At 41.6% G+C, this 25,266-nt stretch overlaps 2 protein-coding genes across 2 annotated transcripts in view; both read right to left on the bottom strand.

Moving 5' to 3' along the window:
• Positions 1-4,380: 4,380 nt before the first annotated feature.
• On the bottom strand, positions 4,381-6,578 carry foxl3 (forkhead box L3). Its single transcript, XM_082544599.1, has 3 exons — positions 6,100-6,578; positions 5,179-5,347; positions 4,381-4,873 (listed from the first exon to the last, which is right to left on the bottom strand). Exons 1-3 carry the CDS (start codon positions 6,204-6,206, stop codon positions 4,400-4,402), a joined length of 750 nt encoding a protein of 249 aa, XP_082400725.1. The 5' UTR covers positions 6,207-6,578; the 3' UTR covers positions 4,381-4,399.
• A 4,550-nt stretch (positions 6,579-11,128) lies between these two features.
• Positions 11,129-25,266, bottom strand: part of fam20cb (FAM20C golgi associated secretory pathway kinase b) — a 57,284-nt gene continuing 43,146 nt past the window's right edge. Inside the window, exons 4-11 of the mRNA XM_082543843.1 lie at positions 20,142-20,234; positions 16,118-16,233; positions 15,401-15,581; positions 14,989-15,098; positions 14,683-14,764; positions 13,624-13,683; positions 13,265-13,415; positions 11,129-12,831 (exon numbers count right to left, since the gene is read on the bottom strand). Coding sequence (XP_082399969.1) covers positions 12,715-12,831; positions 13,265-13,415; positions 13,624-13,683; positions 14,683-14,764; positions 14,989-15,098; positions 15,401-15,581; positions 16,118-16,233; positions 20,142-20,234 — 910 coding nt within the window. The 3' untranslated portion in view covers positions 11,129-12,714. The remainder of the gene's footprint in view (positions 12,832-13,264; positions 13,416-13,623; positions 13,684-14,682; positions 14,765-14,988; positions 15,099-15,400; positions 15,582-16,117; positions 16,234-20,141; positions 20,235-25,266) is intronic.

The following is a 25,266-nucleotide window of genomic DNA, read 5'->3' as shown; positions in this document are numbered from 1 at the left end:
AAAGAGAGAAACATGCGTATTTGGAAAGGTTACCAGGAGAAATTAATCTTTTGAGCATTTTACCAAAAGACTTTGGAAACCAAAGTGGAAATGTTTGGCCATAATGCACAACACCACATTGGATTAAATTGCCTGATATTGACTGTCCAGCATGGTGATAGAATGGCCACATGACCCGGACACCTTGCCACATAGAGTTGACCATGAACTCCTCTGTATGCTATAGTATTGTAGAATCAGATGTGAGGCCATCTGTCCAACAGCTAAAGCTCGGCTGAAACTGGATCATGCAATAGCATGGTCAAAATTCAGACCCCAACCTGTATGAAATTTTGCATTGGGGCATTTACAGAGCTGTGCATGAATAAATACCTGCAGACCTCAATGAACTGAAGCAATGTTGTAAAGAAGAGTGGGCCAAAAATCCTCCATAGTGATGTGAGAGACTGCTAAAAGTCAAATCATGCAATCATCATGCATTCTGCATTTTAGCTCAGTTCTTGTGAAATAGATAATGATCCAGTGTAATATGCCATGTGTTGTTGTTCATGTGAGTTTCTGTTTAAATGTAAAACCTCATAAGAACCAGATGAAGTTTTTTGTTATGTCCTCATACATAAAACCTACCTAGCATACTTGGGTGCAATGCAATGCACCTACTTATTAGTGCTACAAAACAAGCGTATAAATCGGAAGAATTTAACTCATCAAAAAGCTTCCAAAGGGACCAGCAGCACTGTGGCTCAGCAACTGGAATAAGCAGAGGTGAGGCCTTGCAGACAGCAATCGGCAAAGAGCTCCCCGTGTACTGGCACACTTACAGCAGACACACCCCTAACTTGAAACCCTGACAAAAATCTGAGAAAGCGATTAAAGACACCCGGTGGTTATTTAACAGGGGCGGGGTGGATTAGGTATAGAAACCAAAGATATTTTTATGCAGCCTGAAATCAGACGTTTAAGCCTGTGGGGATTGACTTACTTTTGGAGCCAGCCACAAGTGACACTTAAAGTAACTGCAGCTTTGGCCACTTTATCATTGCTTCTCTTTTTTTTTTAATTTTAGCACAAGAGATCGGTGTTTGGAGTGCTAAAAATAACAGCTTTAAATAGTACCTTAGTTAGGTTTAAAGTGTTGCTAAACCGCTGTATCTGAACACATTGTTCTCGGCTATGTCAAAATGCGCCCTGTTCTTTTTTATTTGTGCAATTTGTGCATATTTGTGCCTCCAACCAAACCTTTAACCCCCGCTGTCCCCAAAACTTCACTTAACTTGGCATGCATACCACATGAGAACTGACATATTTAAACAGATATCTGGAAGATTCATGGCTTGCATTTTCATTAAAATGTCAAACCCTTTACTACATTAAATTGCCTATTTTCCATTTTCTTTCCAAAAACCCTCCCGGTCACTTCCAGTCCTCCCACTTCTGCTGTATTCCTAGAAGGGGCATGCAGCCGAAATATAAACACGTCTCCCAACTGCAGCTGATTGACACAATATGTTGATTTTCTCATTGCTGACACTCACTTGAAGACATTTGAAAATAATAGCATATTCCAGTCTTAAAGCAGCTCTGCACACGTCACGAAACGACAAAAGGCAGAGGTGTGTGTATGTGCAGGTCCTCGGGCTATTTCACTGCTTTTCATTAGTTAGTATACCCTAATATGTCTTGGAAGTGTTTGCCCCACAATTCATTTGCACTTCTGCAACCATAGCTCAAGGAGAGTTTAGACAGTATGGTGCAAAATGCATTTAGATCAAAACACCTAAATTCATCTCCAATCCCATAATTCCCACCACAGCCTCAGTGAAATCCAGTCGCTGCGAACACTCAAGATTAAATGACCTATTTGTGTTTATAATTCACTTGTTACTGATGTTGCAGACCAGTGGTTTCCCAATTTCCTCTACCTGCAGTTCCACTGTTTCTCACCCTCAGCTGCTCATTTCACCTGGCAGTACGGGCATAATGAAGTTTCAAACAAAATCGTACTTTGTAAATGGAAAATATTGTGGAATTAATTATAAATGACTGGTGCAAAATATTAAAAGGACTGAATGAGGCAAAGAGACGGATTCAGATATTATTATTTAATAGAGGCCATTCATTGGGACACCGCGCCAGTAGCTACACTTTCATATATTCACTGACAACATAATATGTGCATTGACTTTTCGGGCCTCACTGGTGCCTTTCTCTTTCCTCAGACTCCCTTAGCCTTGAAGCACTTTATGCTAAGTTAATTTACCCAAATATATCCGCGGCATCACGGCAGCCGCCTCAACATCAACAACTTTGTTAATGGAAACTTGCTGATCCATAAACGTTTGTGCCGCCACAGACTTTTTGCTGGGGGGCAGCTCACGTATGAATGTTAAAAACCATACAGATCGATGAGGGGCATTTGCAAAAGAGGCATAAGGTGTGTTTAATTATAACTGCGTCAGGGGTTTGTGGGTGTGCGCATGCTGCTGGGGGTGGTGTTGCCGTTTAAGCTTCAGAAGCAAGGGGGGTCTGGTATTTAAATAGGGTCACTCCTGGGCCTCACCTTGCAAGTGTTATGCTATATTAAATGCCACTCATGTTAAGTGTGTTGAAACCCTCCTTTGATGTAGTCAAGACATAATATAAAGGTTAAATTGAAAAATGTCCCCTTCCACAGCGCAGGAACATGCCATGATTGATCTCTCTTGTATAGGAAAGAAATGTTAGGCAGACCTGTTTAGTTAGGCCTCCTTTAAGTGTATGAATACAATATGCTGTAATAAGTGAGTGGATTAGAATTTAAGTGTCAGTCAATCAGGATTTCAAAAGGTCAGTGAAAACAGAATTTGCAAAATGCAGGCTGAAATTAGGTTTAAAATAACTGAATTCCAGCAGAACAGGCTTACTTGACAGCAGACACTTATCATAGTTGGGAAACCTTAGCTATTACTAATTACATTAGCAATGGTGCTAATCTAGTGCTTGTTTTTAACCCTTAAAAAAACATTTAAAAAATGCATATTAAATGTAAGCAGGTTTTGAGTGTACATACAGATAAACTGACCAATTAAAATGGACAGAAATCGGTGTCACGGATGCCAACAATCTACACAATGACTATCCAATGATCATCCTGTCTCCTGATAGGGTGTAGCATGTTAGCACGCTAACATTTAGCCTACTTAGCAACATAAAACTACGGAATACAATTATTATTTAGTGGGTATCAAAGCAATAAATGGAATATAAAATCAAGTTAAGTTTTTTTTAAATAGTATATGAATCAAATTTAAGTGTATGAAATTGGGTATTTGTAATCTGGATTTGTTTAGAACACAAAGGATCCTGAAGCTAAAGCTAATTTGAGTCTAGCACTTACTTATTTACACCTATATGTCTTTCCGTGGTTATACTAAGGCCTGTTTGTAACTAAAAGAAAGACATTTTTTAGAGAGTTCACACGAGATTTTTTGAAAAAAAAGAGAAAAAAAAGAAAAGAAAAGATGCTCAAAAATAAATGTTTTTTTAATCAATATAAAATTAATTTGAAAAATGTTAACATTTCAACCAGAAATGTAATATACTTATTATTATGTTTTTACATGGATGTTAGAGCTTCTCTGATCAGATCAGTTTTTATGTAGAAAATAATAAGATAATTTATTAATTGAAGGTATTAAAAAATACCTATATTAATAAACAAAATATTTCAAAATATTTTGGGGATTAGTATTATTATCATTATTGTTATTTTCTTTTTGGGTAGGGATTTCAGATTGAGCTGGGGTGTAAATAGAGAAAAACAAATTGTGTAAGCCACATTAAAGGGTGTAAAAAAAAAGGGAAACGCTTCAAAGAACAAACCATACAATTTTGGGTTTTTTTCCCCCTTTATATCAACTTTTGATCTGAACATAATCCAATAATTTCCTTTGTCTGATCCATTTTAAAGCAGTTTTACACACATCATAATTGTGCTCACAATTTCTGTGTATATACAGACAGACAAAAATCTATAAATGGTAAATGGCCTGTATTTGTATAACGCTTTACTAGTCCCTAAGGACCCCAAAGTGCTTTACACATCCAGTCATCCACCCATTCACACACACATTCACACACTATAAACCTAGTCTATGTCAGCACTAGACACCACAGACAGTATAATGATAATATCCTTTGCTGAAAGTTCAAAGTTAATCTCTTGGATGAATTCCCACATGTATTCTTAGACTTTTCGTTTAGATTCCACCACACAATACTGTACCTCCTTATTTTGTTTCTGCATTTACATTTTCAAGTAAAATTCCTCTTGGAATTCCTGTCCTCAGATGTCCTTGTACTTCCCAGTTTTAGACACAGACCGTGATGAAATAAGTTTAATGTCTGCTTCCCTCTCCTCTTACAGAGTCCAGAAGTGCAGGTTCAGGTGCTGTGGCTCCAGAACGTGTATCGGCGGCCCTGGGGGCCCTATATGCACGGGGCCATGGGAGGATCTAAGCCCAGACAGGGGCGGATCTGGAGTGGATAGGATGTAGTCAATGCTGAACTTGATCTCTGACTCTGGTTTCCCTTGCTGGGTGGGGTTAGGGATAAGGTGGTTATGTTGGGGACCGGGTCTTGGTCTCTCGGGGTTTAATGGGCAGAGGGTGGATTCGGGCTCAGGACGTCGAGCTGAGGGCGTGTGCTGGTTGCTGTGGCTCTCCAAAGAGTGGAAAGGGCTTTCTCTGGAATCACGGAGGCCAATTTTCATGTTTCTCCGGCGTCTGCGACGGCGAAAGTTGCCGTTTTCAAACAAATCGAGCATGGATTCACAGCCAGTGGCAAAAGTCCAGAAGTTTCCCTTTCCCTTCTCATTGCCCTCAGTCCGAGGAACCTGCGGAAAATAAGACAAAATATGTCCTTATTTACTATAATAATAATAATAATTATTATGATGATAATTGCAAAAGTAATTCTGCTGCTGTAATAGAAGGAACACATCTTCTGTCCTTTATCAGGAAAGTAAAAAATATGTATACGGAAGCTTCTTAATCATGACAACAGAATTGAATAGAACTAAAACCAATGATACAAATAACTGATGATTTCTTTCTTGAAAAAGCCTGATGGAAACTAAAAATCTGTGTGTGAGATGCACCATTTTTAGTTCTCCCTGCACGCTGTGCTGTGGGTCCTTACCTTGATGAAACAGCTGTTGAGAGACAGGTTGTGTCTGATGGAGTTCTGCCAGGCTCTCTGGTTGGATCGGTAGTAGGGGAATCTCCTCATGATGAACTCATAGATGCCGGACAGGGTGACCCGTTGGTCGGGGCTCTGCTGGATAGCCATGGCTATCAGAGCGATGTAGCTGACAAACAAACACACACGCAAACTTTCATTAGGTGAAACATAGTAAGACGAAAAGAGGCAATCAAATGGGGAGAAGAAAAAATATTGACAATATTTTGTCAATATGTAAAAAAAAAAAATTCAATATATTCAATATTTTATCTTTGATATTTTATCTTTCATATTTTATCTTTGATTTTGATTTCATTTATTTTACAAAGATCAGAAAGTACATAGATCCTCTACTTGACCCTTTTTAGCAATGATTCTGTTAAAACAACAGTAATTTATATTGGAGAATAATAGTACTGTAAGCACCAATCATAGAAGGCTGTGAGCTCAACAAGACAAAATATAGTTTGTTTTTTCAGCGGTGCTGAAAAATAAATTTAAAAAATCCCCAAAAAAGAAGTCTGGTTTATTTTTCTGAGAAACATTTTGAGTATTATAATGAACTTCACGTTAAAGTTGCAGTTCTAGTTAAATTAAACCAGGTTATCATCAGTTTTGTGTCAGATTCGTAGCACTGGGGAAATAAAAACAACAACAAAAAAACACAAGGCATTTTTCTAAGTAGCATTTTGTCTAACGACCTATTATTAAACTGCTTTTCTATGACTTTACATTGTAAAGAGAGACAAAAAGTCCCACTGGAAAACTGAACTGGACCTAAATGTAAAATATGTCTTTTTGTGTGTATGATTGTGTGTATAATGACTAATACACAAAAAATGGGGGAAAAGAAAAAGATTTATTAATAACCCTCCATACCTGTATGCCGGTCTGCACATTTTCTTCTCTTCGTCCGTGCTGGAAGAAGGGTATCCGTCACCATCGTAGTTGAAACAGTTGAAGGGGTAGTGAGAGTTGTCAAACATATCTACACTTTGACAAGTTTGACGTGTAATCCGAGGTGTTTGGCTCCTCTGAGTGTCCTGGCCAAGGCCCAGCAGCAACACCCTGTCCTGCTGCTCTGCTCTGCCACCATGCTCTGCTCAGCCGGCTGACACTCACTCCGAGCCCTGCTGATGATGGCTGCCTCCAGCCCCCCCCCCTCTTTCCCTCCCCTCCTGGTCCCAGCTGCTCTCCAGGAACTGCTGCTGATCTCGAAACTCGCAGCCTCCTCTTACGAGGTCTTTGAACCCTTGCGACCCTCCGTTGTAACACCAGTATTTTCGGCAACCTCTTGAAAAGAACGCTTTTCCCCACCTTTCTTGTTTTTATTTTTGGGTCAGGGCCTGTTTCTAAGCCAGTCCCCTACCTCTGATCGCCGTTTGTTTACACACTCTGCTTTAAGTGGTGGGTGTAGCACTCAAAATCTATGCAAACTCAGATGTAAATCATGCACCTGACTACACTGCAACAGTGTTGCTACAACACAGAGTAGTAGTTGACTTTTCAGAATAATGACTGGAGACTTGAAAGCACATGAAAGAGAATTATAGCTAAGGAGTTATAATATATACTATCTAAACTATATATTATACAGCAGAATGTTTCTCTGTATCAAAACTTGCACTCTACCTTTACCCCTAACCTCCACTCAGTTGTCCTGCATCTGGACACAGCCAGAGATGATGGATGCCCTGCAGGGTATTAAAATCTTTCAAATTTACACTCCCAGATTTTTCCTTGTAATCTCCAGCCCCATCTGACACAGACAAGCGGCATCTTGCGGCTCATTTTGGAGCAATGATACATATTCTCCATCACTTATTAGCAGACCATTATGTAAAATAAAGTTTAAATGTAACTCACTTCCAATCATGTAGGACAAATCGACAGCTCCCGGTTTGGGGAACTAGTAAAGTGCAACTTTAGGTTTTCAGGTGAGCTTGGCTGTGTTTACTCACTCCTGCGCGCTCACGCAGAGCCGCCACGTTACAGTGAGAATAACGTTGCTGTGAGCGAGACTCAGAAGAGACCGTCAGCTGTCACTGCAGCTTGACAAGTCTTGCGACTCGTACACAATCATATAAAATCAGTGCAACCTTCTGCTAAGCTCTTGCTGTGCTGATGCAGTCCACCCAGCCTCACGCTGTACCCGGAGAGAACATACACAGGACAGACTGCTCCTCTCCCCCCTCCCCACCTTCAGCAGGATTCTGGGTGGTCTGCAGGGCTCGAAGGCCGCCTTCATGTTTTATTTTGCTTCTTTTTATAGCTTAATCTCTCCAAATGTACTTAAAAAAGCAAAGCCCAAATCAACAAACAAAATCCTTTGCATCTTTGTTTTCTTTTTCTCTCCGTTAACTCTTTAGGGTGCATGTGTGTGTCCACTCTGGCAGACTTTTTAGCCAACAACGGGAAGTATTGTAGATGCTATCTATAATGTTCTTTAATGGCCATAAATTGTTTCCGTGTCTTTAAAACAGGGAGATGTGTATTCTGAAGGGCTCTTAACGGGGCAATTGGAGCTCTCCTGTGGGGCGACAGAGGCCGGGAAAACAGCCCCAAGGTCCGCCAAGCCTCTGTGTGTGGCCTTTCTGCTGTTGGAGTCACATATAGGTACGCTGGTGCGTACGCACAGACGTTAAAGCAGTGCTTGTGTTTATTTCTGCCGGCTGATCGAGCAGCTGAAAGGTCAAAACCGTGCTTAATTTTCTTGGAAAAAAACGTTGTTCTTTAGTCTTCATCCACAAAAGGATTCACAGTTTTGAAGTGAAGGTAAAAGCAAGATTAACCCTTGACGGTCAGTGTAAGGTGCTGAGCAGCAGATGCCAAGGCGGCACCTTTGTCTCATTAACAAATGTCCTTAAGCAAGTAAAGATATTGCTCTAAAACCTTTTTAATGTCCCCTCGTGTTTTTTTTTAAATTGTATGACTGATTTGAGCTCATTCAGGAGTAGAGCCAAGAAGAAAACGCAGAGCAGTTCAAACATGGCTGTAAACAGGACCGACGGAAGAAAAGGGGCGCAGAGGAGGAGAAGGAGAGGTCACAGTATCAGGCTGGTTTGAACTGAGATCTGATAAGCACCTCGTGGCTCGCTCCCATGACTAGGCTTCCTCTGGCGTCCTGTCTGCGGCCGGCCGCGGTGATTACGGCCCTCAGTAGTTCTCCTCTGGTCACTCTCTGTCCCTCTGATGGTTGTCTCAGATGCAGCTTCCTCCATTCATCACTCTGTCTGCCTCGTTCTGCGTATCTGCGTGTGCGTGCATGCATTTATGTAAACCAACCGAAGAGCCTTTCCGGGGGCTGTTCTGTGAGGAAAGGTTATCAAAACACAACCGTGCACTGGGAACTGTAAACATGGTTATGCACAGATCTGAGGCTGAGGGCCATTTTCTTTTGCACTGCACTGTGCAGCCATCCTCACTGCCACCACCTGACAAATTACACTGGATGATGTGGAGCTCTTCAGTATCACAGGGGTGCCGATTTTCCCCTTTTTGCCTTTGTCAAAAGTACTTATTGATGGTATAAACTAGTTATTATTAATCATTTTTATTGATCATAACACTATATATTAGGTATTATTAATCTCTGGCTCTCTTCCATGGTGTGTCTTTTGTCCCATTTTCCTCCCCATGGCTGGCTCTAAGCCTGCTTCTGCCAGAGGTTTCTTCCTGTTAAAAGGGAGTTTTTCCTTCTCACTTTCACCAAGTGCTTGTTCATGACGGGGTCATTAATTTTTGTCTTTCTATGTATTATTGTTGGATATTTATCTTGCAATATAAAGCATCTTGAGGCAACTATATAAATAAAATTGGATTGAATTGAATATATTAACATAACTGGTACATGCATATTAATTATTTGCTTGTCTAAAGCTCTTGTCTACAGATGTTATTTACAAACAAACAGTTTTAAACTTTTAACCATAATTCCACAACTTCAACATCAGTTTGAGGGACCTCTTTAATCTTTAATACCTGGATGTCCTCAGTGGAAATTTTGGAAAGAAATAAATATTTTGTTGTAAATAAATAAATAAAACGTCATTGAAAGAAGGGTTAAGAAGAAGACAAAACACACACAAACACACACTTCCCCGCAGACTTGTGCTCACACACTCGCTATCACATTTATTTCCCTATAAGATAATTGCCTCACACTCAATTTGGGGCTTATGTGATCACAGAGATCTGGTGGCTGTAACAGCCTAACATCAGTTTAGATGCTTATAAACACAAATGCTTGGAAGTGATTTTATTTTATTTTATTTTTAAAGGAATAAGGCGATGGTAACAGCCTAATCCTCTGTGTACAAGAGGAAGACAACATGATTCACAACCAGGAAGGCTTTTTCCGTGATGATGTGACAAAGAGCATCACTATCATGAGCCTTCCTGCCATTAAAGATCTACCTCCAGCAGTGCCTGCGTAAGGCCCACAGTATAATCAAGGATCACAGCCGTCCATGTAGCACACCAGCTATTCTCAGGCAGATGGTACCCACCCACCCCATGTACTTTCAAGAATTTTTAATTATTGATTATTTTTTTAAATGTTATTTATCTGACTTCTCGCTACTTTTCTCATCTTAGCTTTTAAACTCACACTGCTTTTGTTTTTTTTTATTTTTTTATTTTTACCTTGACTCGAGAGCCGAGTTATTATGGTTGTAACTGCTTTCACTGACGAGCTGTGCCCCTCCAAATACACGTCACCAAAGTGGACTCCTAAAACATGTTTGTGATGCATGTTGAGCATTTATTATTATATTTTTCAGAATTATTGTTGCCAGTTAAATGACAGGGTGCTCTGTGTTTAAATGCATTTACAAACTGCAATTATCCAAATATAAAACATTCCCTCCACTCAAAGTTGGAAGGAGGACACTAGACACAAGTGGGAGTTTGTGGGGATTGATTTCTTTTTACAGCTCGCCTCAAGCAGCATCTAGCGCAGGGGTGTCAAAAATAAGGCCAGTGGACCAGAATCGGCCTAGCCAAGACTCAAATCTGGCCCACTGGACGTCTTAAAAATTTGTATGACGATATACATTTTTTCTACAATAGGAAATTCGTTTTTTTACATTGAGTTTACAGTCAAATAAATCTTACACATGTATTTATGTTTTTTACAATTTAAGCTCAAAGAGTCATGTTGATAGATTTCATTCATTAAATAGAGCAGCATTTCTTTTGTGTAGTAAAACTGAGATGCGCTGCTGAAATTGCACCTCTTTTTTTATATTGAGACGTTTCAGGGATGAAATATACAACTACACTTGTTTACACTCACAGAACTGTGTTTTTACTGGTCTGACCCACTTAAGTGTTTGTGGCACTTGATGTAAAATGAGTTTTACATCTCTGATCAAGAGGAACTGCAATTTACCCACTTCTGCCTTGGCTTCAAATAAATTTACTAACTTTCACAGGTCTCGCAAGTTTGGGGAAATGTTTGGGGCATTTTCAGGTAAAGTACCAACCAAGGAACATTTGCACATTTGTAACGAGTTCTGAAGATTTTTAAATGTTGTTGAAGCACATTATGTGTTTCGTGTAACATGAAAAGGAACAGAAATTACTCCCACAAAACCAAAGGATCCACATTAAAGTTGAACGGGCCAAATCTAATCCAATATCCTATCCTAACTATCCTGAGGACTGAAGGTCAGAAGAAAAAGAGAGAGCTCAGAAAGCTGCGAGGCACTGAGACGGATGAGGAGGTTCACTCTTCTTCTCGAGCTGAGTCAAAATGATCTGGCTCACTAAAAAGAGACGGAAGAGTGCTTGCATATGATTTGTTTAATGACATTTCACATTACGTTGCTTGCTTTGCTTTAGAGAATGAAAAAGACACATTGTTACTGTCAGGAAGAAGTGTGTACGGAGGAAAAAAAGACTCAAATTATGCTGATTTTGTTTTATTGCACTTTTACCATGATGCAAAGAAATTCAAGATAAAATCCACAGAAACGATGAGCGGAATAAAAACAAAAAGAAAGGAAAAAAAAGAAGCATTTTCACTTCAAGGACACCATCTAAGGTTCTCCGTTGATCCACCCATACATCCATACACACTGTACCGCCCTGACACAGGACTATGGAAACTTAATAAAAACCCCTTATGGAACAGATGGAGTCAGCACACATATGTAGACCTCTGTGTCTTATCTATAGCTCGTACCCAGGAGGAGCTTAACCCTTTCTGCTATGAATCCAGACATTCAAGTATTTCTATCATTGCACAGGCACTAGATTTTTCCTAATGTAATATATTAAACTTTCAGCCAGTGACTGAATCATCGACACCAACAGTTAAGCTATGAGCTGCTGGTAATGAATGAAATATACATCCTGAAAAATAATCTCTCCACAACAGCAACATCTGGACATCAAATATATATTACAAAGAAACATTAGTGTCACATTTGGCTTTTGGTACCGTAACTCAAACCGCATGTCTGTTGCGCTGAAGGCAATAAAGTTGGGGGAACAAAAAAAAATTGTAAATGCTGTAAACACAGGTGGCGATGTGTGGTGCCTGTAAAATGGGACTGCCAGTACCCGGCAGCTGGCCACCCTCTTTGCACGTGCTCAGGTTGCCCTCTTGTGGACAAATTAAGGAAATTCAGCTTTAAGACAAAGAAAAAAGGAAAAATATGTTACTGATTAGTATTCATTTTGAACAATAAATAATAAATACTCTCTTAAGGACATGTAACATTTATGGGCAATAATTCATGGGCTAATCCAGGAGTAAACCTGTACTCCACTCCAGTCGAATATTTTTCATCGTCCAACTATGAGATGCTGAAACGGCTCAGCAGGAATAAAGTTAAAAAATAAAAATCGCAGCAAATCAATATCATTTTCATAATGACAATAACAGGAAGTCCCCTTCTACCTCTTCCAGCCACCCTGATTGGTTAACCATGACGCTTGCAATATTCAACAGCAGGTAGAAACACATAATTCAGCATGTGAAGAGGAGGGGGCCGGATTCTTTTACGAGTCCCTCGGAATTCACTGAATTCAAAAAAACGGGTCCTGAACCAGAAAGGCGAGAGAAGGCGTCCTTTGCAAGACTTTAGCGGTTTGGTTGGTCGGCGGGGTCGGCTGTGGTGGTACACTAAACTCAGGGTTGGATTTTTCAAAGGAGTCTAGGTGGTGGGTTCGGTTCTGCTAAGCCCCGGATCGGTCCAGAAATCTTCAGCATGTCTCGGGCATCAGTACAGTTACAAGTTATTGCACTGTTCTTTTTTTCAGTGCTATCCAGCAGGCGTCCTCTTCTGCGCAGCCTATTACCTCGGGCAGGTGGGCTTTCCTGTAAGTTCAGCAGAATTTAAGCCCTCGGAGAAATTAAGCACAGATGGAGTTCATCTGCGTTACAGGATTCCAGTTCAGTTTAAAGGTAGACTGGGTTTGGTCCGTCCAGCCTCAAATCTCCAGGTAGTCAGTCCAAGTCCTGCCGCCAAGCGCCCCCCGCGGCAGCTACCTCCTTCTCGGGCCGTTGTGGGCGTGGTCTGTCCCTTGGTATCCCTGGAGGTCGTCCTCCACCACGTAGCTGTATCCCTCCTTTTCGATGCAATCTGACAGCACATTTAGCACCTGGTGACGAGAAAACGCCAAGCTTTTAGTACACGGTGAGCTTTTTTGTAACCACTACGTACTGACTAGCTTTTCCAAGAACAAGAGCACAGTGACACCACTCTCAGACCTCTGTGGTACTGCTGATGACTCGTCAAAGAGCCGAGACTTCCAGTTCGTGATCTCTTATTGTTTATGAATGAAAAGAAACGAGGGAAAATCTGGGATTAAGAATTTGAGACTGCATTTAAGCAAATGTGTTCCTCTTTTGTCCTCCAAACACACTTTCTACTGGTCAATGACTCCCGGAAATCAAAGTCTTCAGTCACTTCTAGCTGCTGAAAAACATTAAGTAATTATCAAATGAATGTGTTTACTGACTGTTTATAGTTTCAATTTATTACATTCAATAGACAATCCCAAGCAAACTGCTTTATGAGTGTGAAGCACTGACCTGGCGCAGTCGTCGGTCCATGGCGTCCAGATGTGGCTGGATGAGGATGGGAGAGAGGCGGTCCCTCACCAGGGACTCTGCCATGAGCACAGACAGCTTGTATTCTTCCTTAGCCAGCAGCTGCAGTCGCAAGTGGGTAGACTTCCTTACCCTGCAGAAAGAGAACAGCCGGGGGAAAAAAGAGTCAGCGCTGCCACACGCTTTACATCTCTGCCTCTGCTCAGCAACACTCACACCAAAATACAACAACACCCCACGTGCACCTTTACTAGCCTCATGCAGATTATAATTTTTAAATAGGTTTTTTTTCCTTCTATATTACACTATCCTTCCAGAACTATCAAAAATGAAGACCTCACCTGCAGCACTGGTTCAGTGGCACCAGGATGGACAGCTCATCATGCGAGTGTTTTCCAAAGCTGGGATGGAAAAGCATAAATAAGTGTGCAAAATGGGATGTGGTTCCAGATTTCTGTGCATCATGTCCACAACACCTGAGCATTCTTTTTTTGTTTCACTTATTTGGTTTAATTTGAATGGCCAGAAAAAATTAAACATAGCCTGTTACGATTTTCCTTAATTTATGTGTATACTGTTGCAATGGTGGATGCTCACATTTCATATACGAGCAAGTTTTAAATATGAAATCAAGTCTTATGAGCCAAAAGACGAAACTTCAAAGCGATATAAATTTTTTCAGCTTACGACAGTTTTTTTAAATTACACTTTTTGTTTTTTATGATGTCATTGAGAGCTGATATCCCTTATTCCTTATCTCAGATATACAGCGCTGTTTGTGGAGCTCCAGAGATGCTAACAGTTAATTATGCAAAGCTGCTCTAGTAGAGTCCAGAACTGAAATCATGGTGTCATAAATTAGTATAAGGACTTTAAACATCCATCCATTTTCTTCTCCTTATTCAGGGCCAGATCGCAGGGGGCCACAGCTTAAGCAACGAAGCTCAGGGCGTCCTCCCGATAGGACATGCCCGATACACCTCACTCTAGAGGCAGTCAGGAGACATCATTGTTAGATAGCCAAACCACCTCGACCGGCCTACTGTGAGACCCTCTCAAATGAGTGCACAACCTCAAACTAAGCGAGAGTTCAGCTGCCCTTTGGAGCACGCTCATTTATGACGCTTGTATCTGTGATCTCATTATTTCGGTCACTACCCAAAGCTCGTGATCATAGGTGAGGGTAGGAATGTAGATTAACCAATAAACTGACAGCTTTGCTTTTACGCTCTGCTCTCTCTTCACCACGATGCACCAGCGCAGCGTCTGCATCACTGCAGCCAAGCCCTCCTTCATGAACAAGACCCCACGATACTTAAACTCCTCTATTTAGAGCAACAACTCATCCCTGACCCGCAGCGGGCACTCACCCATTCTAAACTAAAGCTGCACTGACTCACCCTCTGCCATTGTCTAGATGGATGATGAAGGTCTCATTTCCAAACTTTTCAAATGTCTCATAATGGTGGCGATCCATGTTTCCTGTTAAGAAAGAGGAAAACAAAAAACAAATCAGCTAGTGGATGTTATGATATATGAGTAATATACCTGCTTATAAGGCTACATACTGTATAAAAGTACAAAAAAATAAAAACCACTGATGGCAGTAGAGTCGTGGATGATAACGTTCGCTCGACTGAACACTAAACAATCCGACTTTTCGGTGTTGGTAGAAAACTGATTCTCGTCTTATGTCAGACACTCACCCATGAGGAAGTCAAAGATGGTCATGTCCATAATGTCCAGCAGTCGTGTGCCGCTGTCATAAGGTGGAGTCTGTTTGACCTCCTCACAGTAGTCTGGGTCCACCTCCCATCTGAAGAAACGTTTAATACTTTTAATTTTTTTGCATCTGATTTGGAAAAATGTCTTTTAAACCCATTTCCCTTTTATGCTATGTACTTTTAGATCTAAGCGTTTTTTTCCTGCGTCGTAATAAGATTGAAATTAATGCTGTATAGCCAGCATTGACCTCTTGCACAGCTCTTACGAATTCATGCTGCTGGTAACTGTCAGTGACTTCAATAAACACCTCCTGATGCAGTGAATCGCTCAGTATTTGCTTCTACTGAACGCGTGCGAATGCAAGAGTGTCTGAACACGGGATCGACGTCTTACTCTGCCTTCTTCCGTTTGTGGTACGAGCGTCTCCATGGGTTCCTCCAGGTCTTGCGTTTGGCAAGGGCCAGGTCCGGGAGGAAGGCGGCCAGAGATCCTTCTATCTGGTCAGGTTTACCACACAGAGCGTGCTCAGTGGAGCAGTAGTAGGAACACTCTCCATAGAAGCACACATTGTTGGCTAAAAGTCAGAAAAATAAAAGCAAACACATTCATATACTAATACTCTGATCAGCCAGTCAGTGCTAAATACTTAAAGAGTCACTGCACTCTTCTTCTCTTTTTGTCAGTCGGTCCACATATATTTAAAGACCATTTTCCACCCGATTGAAATTACCTGGGGATGCTCGCTGACCTGTATTAATTGCTGAGATTGTCAGTAATTTTAATCCAGTGACAATTTTGCTCGTGTATAATATGTAAAGCTGCATTGCTAATTAACTGTCGTGCTTTGGCACAAGGTAAAGTCCCCTGATAATACTAATCCCATGCAAATGAATATCACAGCAATTCAGGCCAAAAGACTTGCTCTACATTATGATCAAGGAGGTGCTTGATTTTTGCTGTGCTTTTGCATTTTTTGAGGGGGGATGTTAAAAAATCTTTCAAGGTGTTCTTCTGACATCAACAATTCAGATCATCAGCAGACGTTTGGGAAACTGCACATGGACACGAGCGGTTTTTGGAAGAGAAGCTAAAAATAGTCTAGATGTGTACCTGGTGAAATGAAGAAGGTCCTCCAGAGCTTTTTATCTCGTGTAACATCGCGGATCTCTTTTGTCATGTTAGCTAGTCGGCCGGCTACAGGAGGGACACGACGGAAGTCCAAGATCCTACAGGATGGAGACAAATACTCAGGGTCATTTGACTTCAGTGGCAGCCCACCAAAAAAGTATGAAAGCGATGAGTGCACGCGTCCAAACAAAAGATGCATTAACCGTGGTTATTTGGATCTGGACCGTTCGTCAACAGTGTTGGTAGTTGCAGTAATTGCAACAAGACACAGGTCATTATTTTAACCTAATGTTTCACTCTATGCATGGACTATAATAATATAAGCAACAACTGAGTCATAATTGAGTAAAATCTAAAAGCACAAATGTGATTTAGTTAGTTCAACTTTTACTGTCAAACATCAACCTACAGGCCAGAATAGGGCTGCCAAAGGATACCAGATGACCCCTCCCTTCATTGTCCTTTGAAAATCTGCAGTGTATTGAACTTCTATGTGTGAACAGCAGCAACAGGGACCAGCTGTTTGTAATGCAGAAAAGCTTTTTCACACCAAATGGGAGGTGAACTTACAATCCCTCACTTAGAGGAATCACTACTTCATCCGTTATGCCACTGGAGCGAAATACCTGTACTGTCATAGAGAAACCTTATGTGATTGAACCTCACTACCAGAAGGGGGCACTGTGACACAAGTACCAGACAGTTAAGTCACATGCTGGTAAACCTCCCTGTGGTTTTCATGTGGCTGTGGTCCTACATTAAGCTATTTTTTAACTTCAGTGCAGCTTTTTATTGCCTTAATATGCTGAGAGATATAAGTTTCCAGTGCATTCTAATCTATTTCTGGGTTTGTGTTTTTGCATCATTTGACTGGAAACCAGCCCAGATGCGCATTTGAGAAAGGTTTAATATGGCGTGAATGTCTTCCTGCATGTATGCAGCCACCCAACTACAGCACCAGCATGGGCTCTTTAAAAATTGATACCTCTGACAACACCTAATGGCCAAAGCCCGAGGGCAGGGAGACACGAGGAGACAGACTGATTAAATGAAATGAAGGCGCGGGAATGAGAGAAGAGAGATGCAGCGATATGGGAGAACAAGCCCATCATACAAATGATGCCATCAAGTGTGTTGGCGGGTGCAGTGACACAGACACGTGCAGTCTCTTTCCTGCTCTCTGTCAAAGAGACAGAAGGACACAGGATGCGGTGTTGTACGGTGCTGTTTGGCCTGCTGGGCCTGGGCTTGCTGCCATGCTAAAGGGAACAGCTAGTGCTGGCTTCTGCCTCTTTTATCGCTCACACACATTTTCTTCCATCTTCGTCCCCTCTGATAAGCCCAATTCCCACAGTGCCCATTTCAAACTTGCGTTATATTTAGTTTGGGTTTAAGAGAACCTGCTAGAGCCATGAAATGAACAACAGTGGGAATCGCTGCTTCCCATATTCCCAGCTGAGAAAATGTATAAGACCCAAGTGGGTCTCGTGAGATTGGGGCTTATATGGTTTAATATTTTAAGGTCACATTTGGCCTTGTATGACTTTAAATCTGCTGACTACCTAATGCAGCACTTCCCAGTTAAATCCAATCACATTATTAATGATGCCTAAAGCAGTTTAGCCCATATAGGAAAAGTCATTGTCAGTGTTGGTGTGTGTATGCGTGTGCGCGGCTGTGCTAGTGATGCTTTAAAAGTGCCTGTGCGTGTGTGTGTGTGTCTGTGGGCCCCCCTGGGAGGCAGTGTAGCCTCAGCCTCTGCACCAGCAGCAGCAGCTGCAGCTCTCTGGACAGGCTCTAATTTAGAACAGACAAAATAAGGAAAAAAATTAAGCGCTGCTTTTGGCAAACCCTGCCTGGCTTATATTTAGAATGGCACAGGGCCTTTCGTGCCTTTGGTTTCCTCTTCTTCCCCTTAACCCACACATATGCTGGAGCATATTTTCATGTGTGTATGTGGAGAGGAGGACCAGATGTGAAGCAGACTGGTGAAGAACGCCACTTCTAATGCAATTCCAGATGAACTGTGTCATTGTGCCTAAAGGAAAAGCAGATTCACCATCACGGCCTTCTATGGCCCTATTGTGTGTAGACGTGTGTGTGTTTGTGTGTAGGTGCGCAAGACCTCGGTATCATCTCGTGTCAGCACAGAGGAGCACCAGGATTCAGACTACAACACAAGCCCTCTGCTTGTAATAGCAAACAGCCACAGTGACGTCAGCACGACTTTAACAGCAACGCACTAAAACTCATTGCTCTCGCTCGTCGATCAGAGGCCCTCGCGAGGATTTCTCTTTTCATTAAAGTCTCTCCAGCAGCCGGGTGGGCCGTAAAGTACTAGCCTGGTAAAGGCAGTGAAGTCAGAGAGCTTGGTTGTTAGTTAAGCAAGGAGGCTGTAGTCATTGTTCAGTCAGATGCTAGCTGCAGGAGTTCAGCATTCATCCGTTATGACTCATGGCCTCTCGGAGCTCACAGCTTCTGCTGGATGGGTCAAACTCGCACAATTCACTGTGTTTGGGTGAAAAAAAAAAGAGTTTCTGAGGGACAGGAAGCAAATGTGAAAATAAGTGCAGAAGAATATGGAAGGTTTTCATCCACACGGCGTAAAGACTATGTGTTGCTATACTTGGGGTGACTTCAATCGGCTATATTCTTTTTCCTCATTCAAACCTTTAAAAACAGGTAGAATGGCAACATTTTGATCTTTCTATCCTGTGATATTGTAATAACCAGATTATGCTAATCGAGCAATTATGTAAGAGAATTCACGCATTAATTAGCAAGGCTTCGCACGAAATATGGAGAATATTCACACGAGCACACGTGTCTTAAAGCGTTACTGTAAGACACCGGTACACGGATCTGGTGTTCCTCCCAGGCGGTTAATGAGCTGACACGAGGACAGGCAAAAAAGAAATAGCAATCAGGGAGGAACAAAGCCCTGCAGGATGTTGGCCCTCGCGGGTGGAAAAAATACTTGGGAGGTTAGTGTAAATTTAAGAACATGAGCTTTTTTTCTCCCCTCCTTATTAAGTCTGAAGTGTTTGTAGCAACAGGGCTGTTTCTGGGTGTTATGGTGCTCAAGGCCAGACACCCACTGCTGCCCCTGAAGGAAGAGGCCTTTTCACAGCTAATTCTTTAACGTTGTTTCAGTTAAATTGAGCTTTTGCCTTCTGGTTTGTGCCAAGCTGCATCTTTCCTTGTTTTAGCCACGTTCCAAACATGTTGGACCCAGGAAGCTGAATAAAAGTGTATTTTTATTGTGTTTCCTTTTGCTTTTTATAATGTGTTTTAATGAAGACGTTTATACATTTTACAAATAAAAATCTGCAACTCTGAATCCCTCTGCACTTTAATAAAGTTAAAGGCCTTACATTTGCTTTGCATGTCAGAATTTTTAAGCTAGCCACAGTACCGTTGCTCACAAACAAGACTGTATGTTACCCAATAAATTGCCCTTGCAAAAACAAAACAGTCTGCTTTTGAGTTCACACCAACTCTAATGTCAAAAACCAACAAATTACAAATCAAAAATGTTGTGATGTTGTCGATGAGGTGACTGCCTCATCGACACATGTTTAGGTTCAATCTGAATTCATCAGCTGGGTTATGGAAAAAGAAAAAGATGCCATTGTTTTACATTTTAAAAGTAAATAGGTAAGTTGGAATTTCACTGTTTGAATTGCTTTATGGTTTTATTCACTTTAAAAAAAAACAGATATCTTGCCTGTTTTTTTAAGGTTTTAACTGAAATGACTGGTTGGGCATGTCAATCTAGTGACAGTGATCTGTGCCTGTACAGGCACATAAAATTCAGAATAAAACATTTACATTGAAAAGGTCTATCTTCTCCTTTATGGTGATGTGTAGCTCGCCTGCGGCTGATAATCTTGTCCTTTGCAGCAAGGTACGGAAAAGCTAAAATCTTTTGATCTTCTGCTTTATATGAGGGACTGGTGGTTTTCAAAAAGTCTCAGAGTATTGTGCCAGGCTAGTGTTCACCTACTTGTCCAGATGAAAGGCTGCAATTTCAGCATTGTGTCTTTCAAAGTCAGAAAAATAGAAGAAATCTGGCGGCGTTTCCTGCTCCCGGGTCTGCCTGCAGGAACACAAGAAAGAAAAAAAGCACAGTTAGCTGAGGGGTTACACACACACACACACACACACACACACACACACACACACACACACACACACACACACACACACACACACACACACACATATCTTATGCATAACCAGCAACCTGCAGCGATTTGACACTACGCATCAAGCTATGCATGCATTTCACTGTTCTCAATGATTAATTAGCATGGATACAGAAAGAATCGAGCTGCAGGCATGCAAAATGACCAGAATTCAGTGTCACAGTCTTTGACGGGTGCACTGAACATTAACCCATAACGCATTTCCACAGATGTCTCACTCCACAGCAGCCCAGTCAGTGATAATCCGCCCAGGCTTTACACCTGTACAGCTAATACTACAAACACCATTTGTGAGTAATAACATAGGCACAATAAACCAGTGTCCTTGCCTCACAAAAAGACCCTCGTCAGAGTTACCCAGGGTGTTTTGTGGGGCAGCGAGAAGGCGGGGACAACTCAAGGTCAAAGACTTTCTACTGAAGCATCCGCTCCTGTTCTCACCCTGTACCTATTTCTGTCCAGCTCTGATCCTTCCCTCTCTTAAAAAAACTGCATTCCATACACATTCTGCCTTAAAGCTCTTACTGGAGGGAAAAGAGGCTCTTAAAGGCTTAAATCCAAGAGCTGATGGAACATGGGCCAGGATGGAGAAGGACAGGCTGGATGGCTGCGGTAAAAATAAGAGGGGGAACGGGGGTCAAAGGAAGCAGAGGTGAAAAGAATTCCTGAGAAGATGCTGCTTATAGAAAATATGTAAATATATATAAAGAATTCAAAGAGAGCCATGAAACTTTCTTCTTTTATACACTCTGCCTTCTCTTTGGTATTTTTTTTGTTATTGACAACAGTAAATACTTTCCAGGAAGGCAGCTGAGTGTAATGATTTGGACTGCAGCCTCTGCCATTTCTACTTCAGCTAGTTGAGGGAGGATAAGAATGGAAACTATCTTGGCAACTTCTCTTTCTCTCCTTCGCTCTCTATTCCCTCTGGATGGCTCTCTCTGTTTATTTCACTCAAAATCCTCTATCTCACCTCCTCTGCTTCACTGCTCTCCCTCAGAACTGTTTTCTCTAGTTTCGTGTGTGTGTGTGTGTGTGTGTGTGCGCGCATTCACGGCTTAATACTTTCTATCTGTCTGCATCTCTCTTTTTCTCTCTCCAGTCCATCCGTCACTCCCTTCCTCAGCTGGCTGGCTGATTGTAGCTCCACAGCTGCGTGGCTGACATATGCACCAGTCATTAACTAACCCAACATGGAGCCCAGAAACACTCTCATCCACTAAACCCTCCCCACACCAATTTCCTCTCCTTCTTTATCTTTCTTGTTCTGTCTTTCTAAAATCTATCGCCATCCTCAATCTCCCCTGCGAACATTTGACAGGCAGCCTCGTGCAGATGGGTGGCCAAGTTTGACTGCAGCAAGCAGAAAAGTTTGAGAGTGAATCCTGCATCAAAACTGCCCAAAATACAAGAATATTGCTTTTTAAAAAGACGTTCGGCTTGTGTTTTCGCATTAGACGACTACGTTCAGCATCTAAAGTTAACATAAGCAGTCAGTTATTCCTCCTTTAACATTCTTCAGTCTTTGCTTCCTCACTCTCTGCCTCTCTTTTACTCTCGGCCTCACTCCCGAGCGGTCATTGAGACTCTGCCAGTAAAGGCCAACCGCTGTCTCTTGATTGTATCGCTCTCTCCTTCTGGATAGCCTCGCTTCAGGGACACAGCTCTCGCTCCACACGAAGGAAAAAAATGAAATGATGAAGGCGGAAAGCAGCGTCTATTTACCCCCAACGCTGCTCAGCAGCTCTGCGACACAAAAAAATATCATTCACGCCGACACATTAAGCAGCTACTTTATCAACAGCGGCGTAAAGTCAGGTGCTGAATCTATTGTTTGCCAAAACGACAGGGGGACCGGCCTCCAATGAATAAATGAATTTTGGAGACTAAAATGTGAAGAGGTAATGTTTACATGCACGCAGTTGGTCAGCAAAGCTTGGCATACAGAAGCAAAGGAAACAGGAAGGAACAACAACCAGTGCAATGCATCCACCTACCAAAAGTAAAGCTCACTAACAAAAACTATCTTTTTATTTACAACTGAACAACATAAAAGCTTTTTAAATGTACTTCAAGCGCTGCCTTGTTGTCCAAGTTCATTAACCAAAGAAAACCTATAACACTGGCACACTTGTAACTCAGTTAAACTGATGGCAAAACCCAAGCATGCATTTTCTATAAGAGGGATTCCAAACACATTGCTCTTTTACAATTTTATTTTTCTTTTTGAATTTAAGGGTTTGTTTTGAGAGTTTTATATTATCTGAGGTGAAGCTGATAAATCCTTATTAGCTGTACTGGGCCAACCTGTATTCAAGTGGGTGGAAAACTGACCATTCAAGGCTGGCTGACGTGATAATCACCTGTTTAAAATGTATCAAAGTTTACAGTTATCAGTTAGTTGCATGTTTGCTTTAGGTGACAGGCGGATGCACCTCCACTATATTGAGTCAGTACCAGACCATTCTCACCATGTTTGCGGTGCTGTTTAGTCTTTTTAATGGAATTACACGACAAATGTATCTATCTGTGCATGCAGTTGCCCTAGCAACCTCATCAAGAAGCCTGTGCTCCAATTTTGGCAAGTAGATATTTATTCATATAATACTAAATGCTGATTAGAAGACGGGTATAGACGCACCTTGCAAACCATATTCTCTTGTCTTGGCCGATATTATCAGCTGATATTACAGAACTGGCGATATATTGGTATCACCAAATATAATTATTTGAAAATGAATATAATTTCATATTTCAGTTTTTAGCAGATAAAGGCAAATGGCTTAATTAAGAATTGAGGTGCGGTATGGGGAAGGCTAAGCAGACTGAAAAAAAGTAACCTGCAACACATTTATTCTTAGCTGCACTGCCACATTATCTTAGTAAGGACTTGTAAATAACCACAAATAACAAGTGTAAGGGAAAAGAAAAAATATATCGGCTGATATATCAGATTTTTCAAATCCCCAAATACCTAGGCTCTAGTTTGGATGTAATCCTCTTTGGCTCCAAAGTTAACAAGATGGCGATGCCCAAAATCATAAACATTTTGAATGTTATGGGCACATTGTGATAAGATGAGAAAGCAGTAGATAAAATACCCCTTTAGAAGGAACGAAAGCTGATCCCCAGCCCTGTTTGGGAGACTGTTGTGTAGTTTAAAACAAAGATAATGTAAAAGAAAAAAATACTACAAGGAAACGTGTGTTACTGTAGCCCTAACTTGCCAGTGTTTCATGACTGTGCTGACCATACAGGAGCGTAGTCATGGAGATTTCTTGGAGGATAAGAATGAACAAACATTCTAGTGCGATGATTCATGGCCACTCAGCCTTAAAGAAACTCACTAAAATACTTCACGTAGTCGTGCTACACTCCTCTCTCTGTATAGGGGAAGAAACCACAATAAGGTGCTTTATTCGTGAGTGCTCCACAGACCCAACAATAAAGCTTGTCCAAGGTGCATATGCTTGAATCACTGCTGTTCTCTATGATGGTGCGAATAAGAATATAAGAGCCCAGCAGTATATGTTTATACTTGAGACAAATATCTCTGCCTGTGGCCTGGCTTGATATGTGGCTTCACTGATGCTCTCCTCTCACTGAATGCCAGCCAGGAAGCAGGAAGGCTGGATAATTACCACAGTCCACAACCAATTCAAATGTCAATAAAGTTATTTAGAGCATGTCATTTTGCCCCCCCCCCTGCCCCGCCGCCGAGTGAGAGCGGGAGGAAAAAGGGTAAAGAGAGGAAGAACTGAAGGAAGGACGCGAAATAAATTGCGACGAAAGGTTAAACAGGCAGATTAGCAGTGATGACACGGAGGACGAGCTACGGTACGTCTCTCAGGTACCTTTGAACTCACAAATACGCAGCTGTTTTGTATTATGTAACATTGTGTTTGAGTCGTGGAACACAAGCACCTGTGTTCTGGAAAATCTGCGCGCGTCCTGATCAAACAAACCATTAAGGGCACGTTACGAGGGAAGCGTTCCATCAAAGCATGGTAGAGGAAACATACATAAATGCATGACCACATAATAAAGTCTATAAATGTTTGAGTACACAGTATGCACTGAGTTCAAAGGAAACTGTGAGGAGGGCAGAGATGTCGGCTGCTCGAAAGCTACTCGCCCTTTTCATTTTGGACTGCCTGCTCGAGCCCAACCTTTAAAATATTTACAAATCCACGGCGGACTCGTGCTGAACGAATCGTAGATATCTACAGCATGCATTTCTTCTCCTCCTCAGCAAGAGAAAAGTAACAGTATATTTAGAACTAGCTGTCTTTCTACACCAAACATCAGCTCCTTTATCATCACAAGCAGGTGAGATGCACTGAGCCGAGCATGCCCACTGTGACCCTGGCCCTGCTGTAAACACATAGTTTACACTGAGTAGCCAGACAGTTTCTTGGCTCTGCTCCGAGGGGCCCCCGGCAGCCACCGGGGCAGCGAAAGTCTATTAGCAAACACACAGCAGTGTGAAAACATAAAGTTGAATGAAAGCGCTGCATCTGGAAAATCTACCTGTGCATACAGGACATAGCTGACCTGTGAAACACCAGCGAGACACAGAGGGGACCAAGGAGAATGGGGGGAAAAGGCGTTTCCATTTGACCTGCTATTGACATCAAGTCACAGTATTTTAATAAGATCTGCAAATAAAAATCTAATCATTAGATTTAATGATCAGTTGAAGCTGAAATAAACACACCGAGTAACCTTGATGTGATACACTATGACTATTTTATTGTACCCTTATGAGAATTTATTCTTCAGTAAATTTCCCTAAGGGTACAATAAAGTATATAGTATCGTATCATATTAGATCTCCTGCCCTGTGTAAAATTATCTCAGACCAGCCACTATTGCAAATTGTCTGAATGGCCACATAAGTGAGCTATTACAGGATTCCCTAAA

This window comes from Aulonocara stuartgranti (genome assembly GCF_965226115.1).
Source record: "Aulonocara stuartgranti genome assembly, chromosome: 8".
NCBI classification, from domain to species: Eukaryota; Metazoa; Chordata; class Actinopteri; order Cichliformes; family Cichlidae; genus Aulonocara; species Aulonocara stuartgranti.
This window is presented reverse-complemented; position numbering and strand designations above follow the sequence as displayed.

What these genes read in the sequence shown, in the direction of transcription:
- foxl3 (XM_082544599.1), bottom strand. Translation starts at nt 6,206, where the DNA reads ATGTTTGACAACTCTCACTACCCCTTCAACTGTTTCAACTACGATGGT. An exon ending in ATGTGCAGACCGGCATACAG is followed by an intron (nt 5,348 to 6,099) that starts GTATGGAGGGTT and finishes TTTGTTTGTCAG; the next exon opens with CTACATCGCTCTGATAGCCA. An exon ending in TCAACAGCTGTTTCATCAAG is followed by an intron (nt 4,874 to 5,178) that starts GTAAGGACCCAC and finishes TATTTTCCGCAG; the next exon opens with GTTCCTCGGACTGAGGGCAA.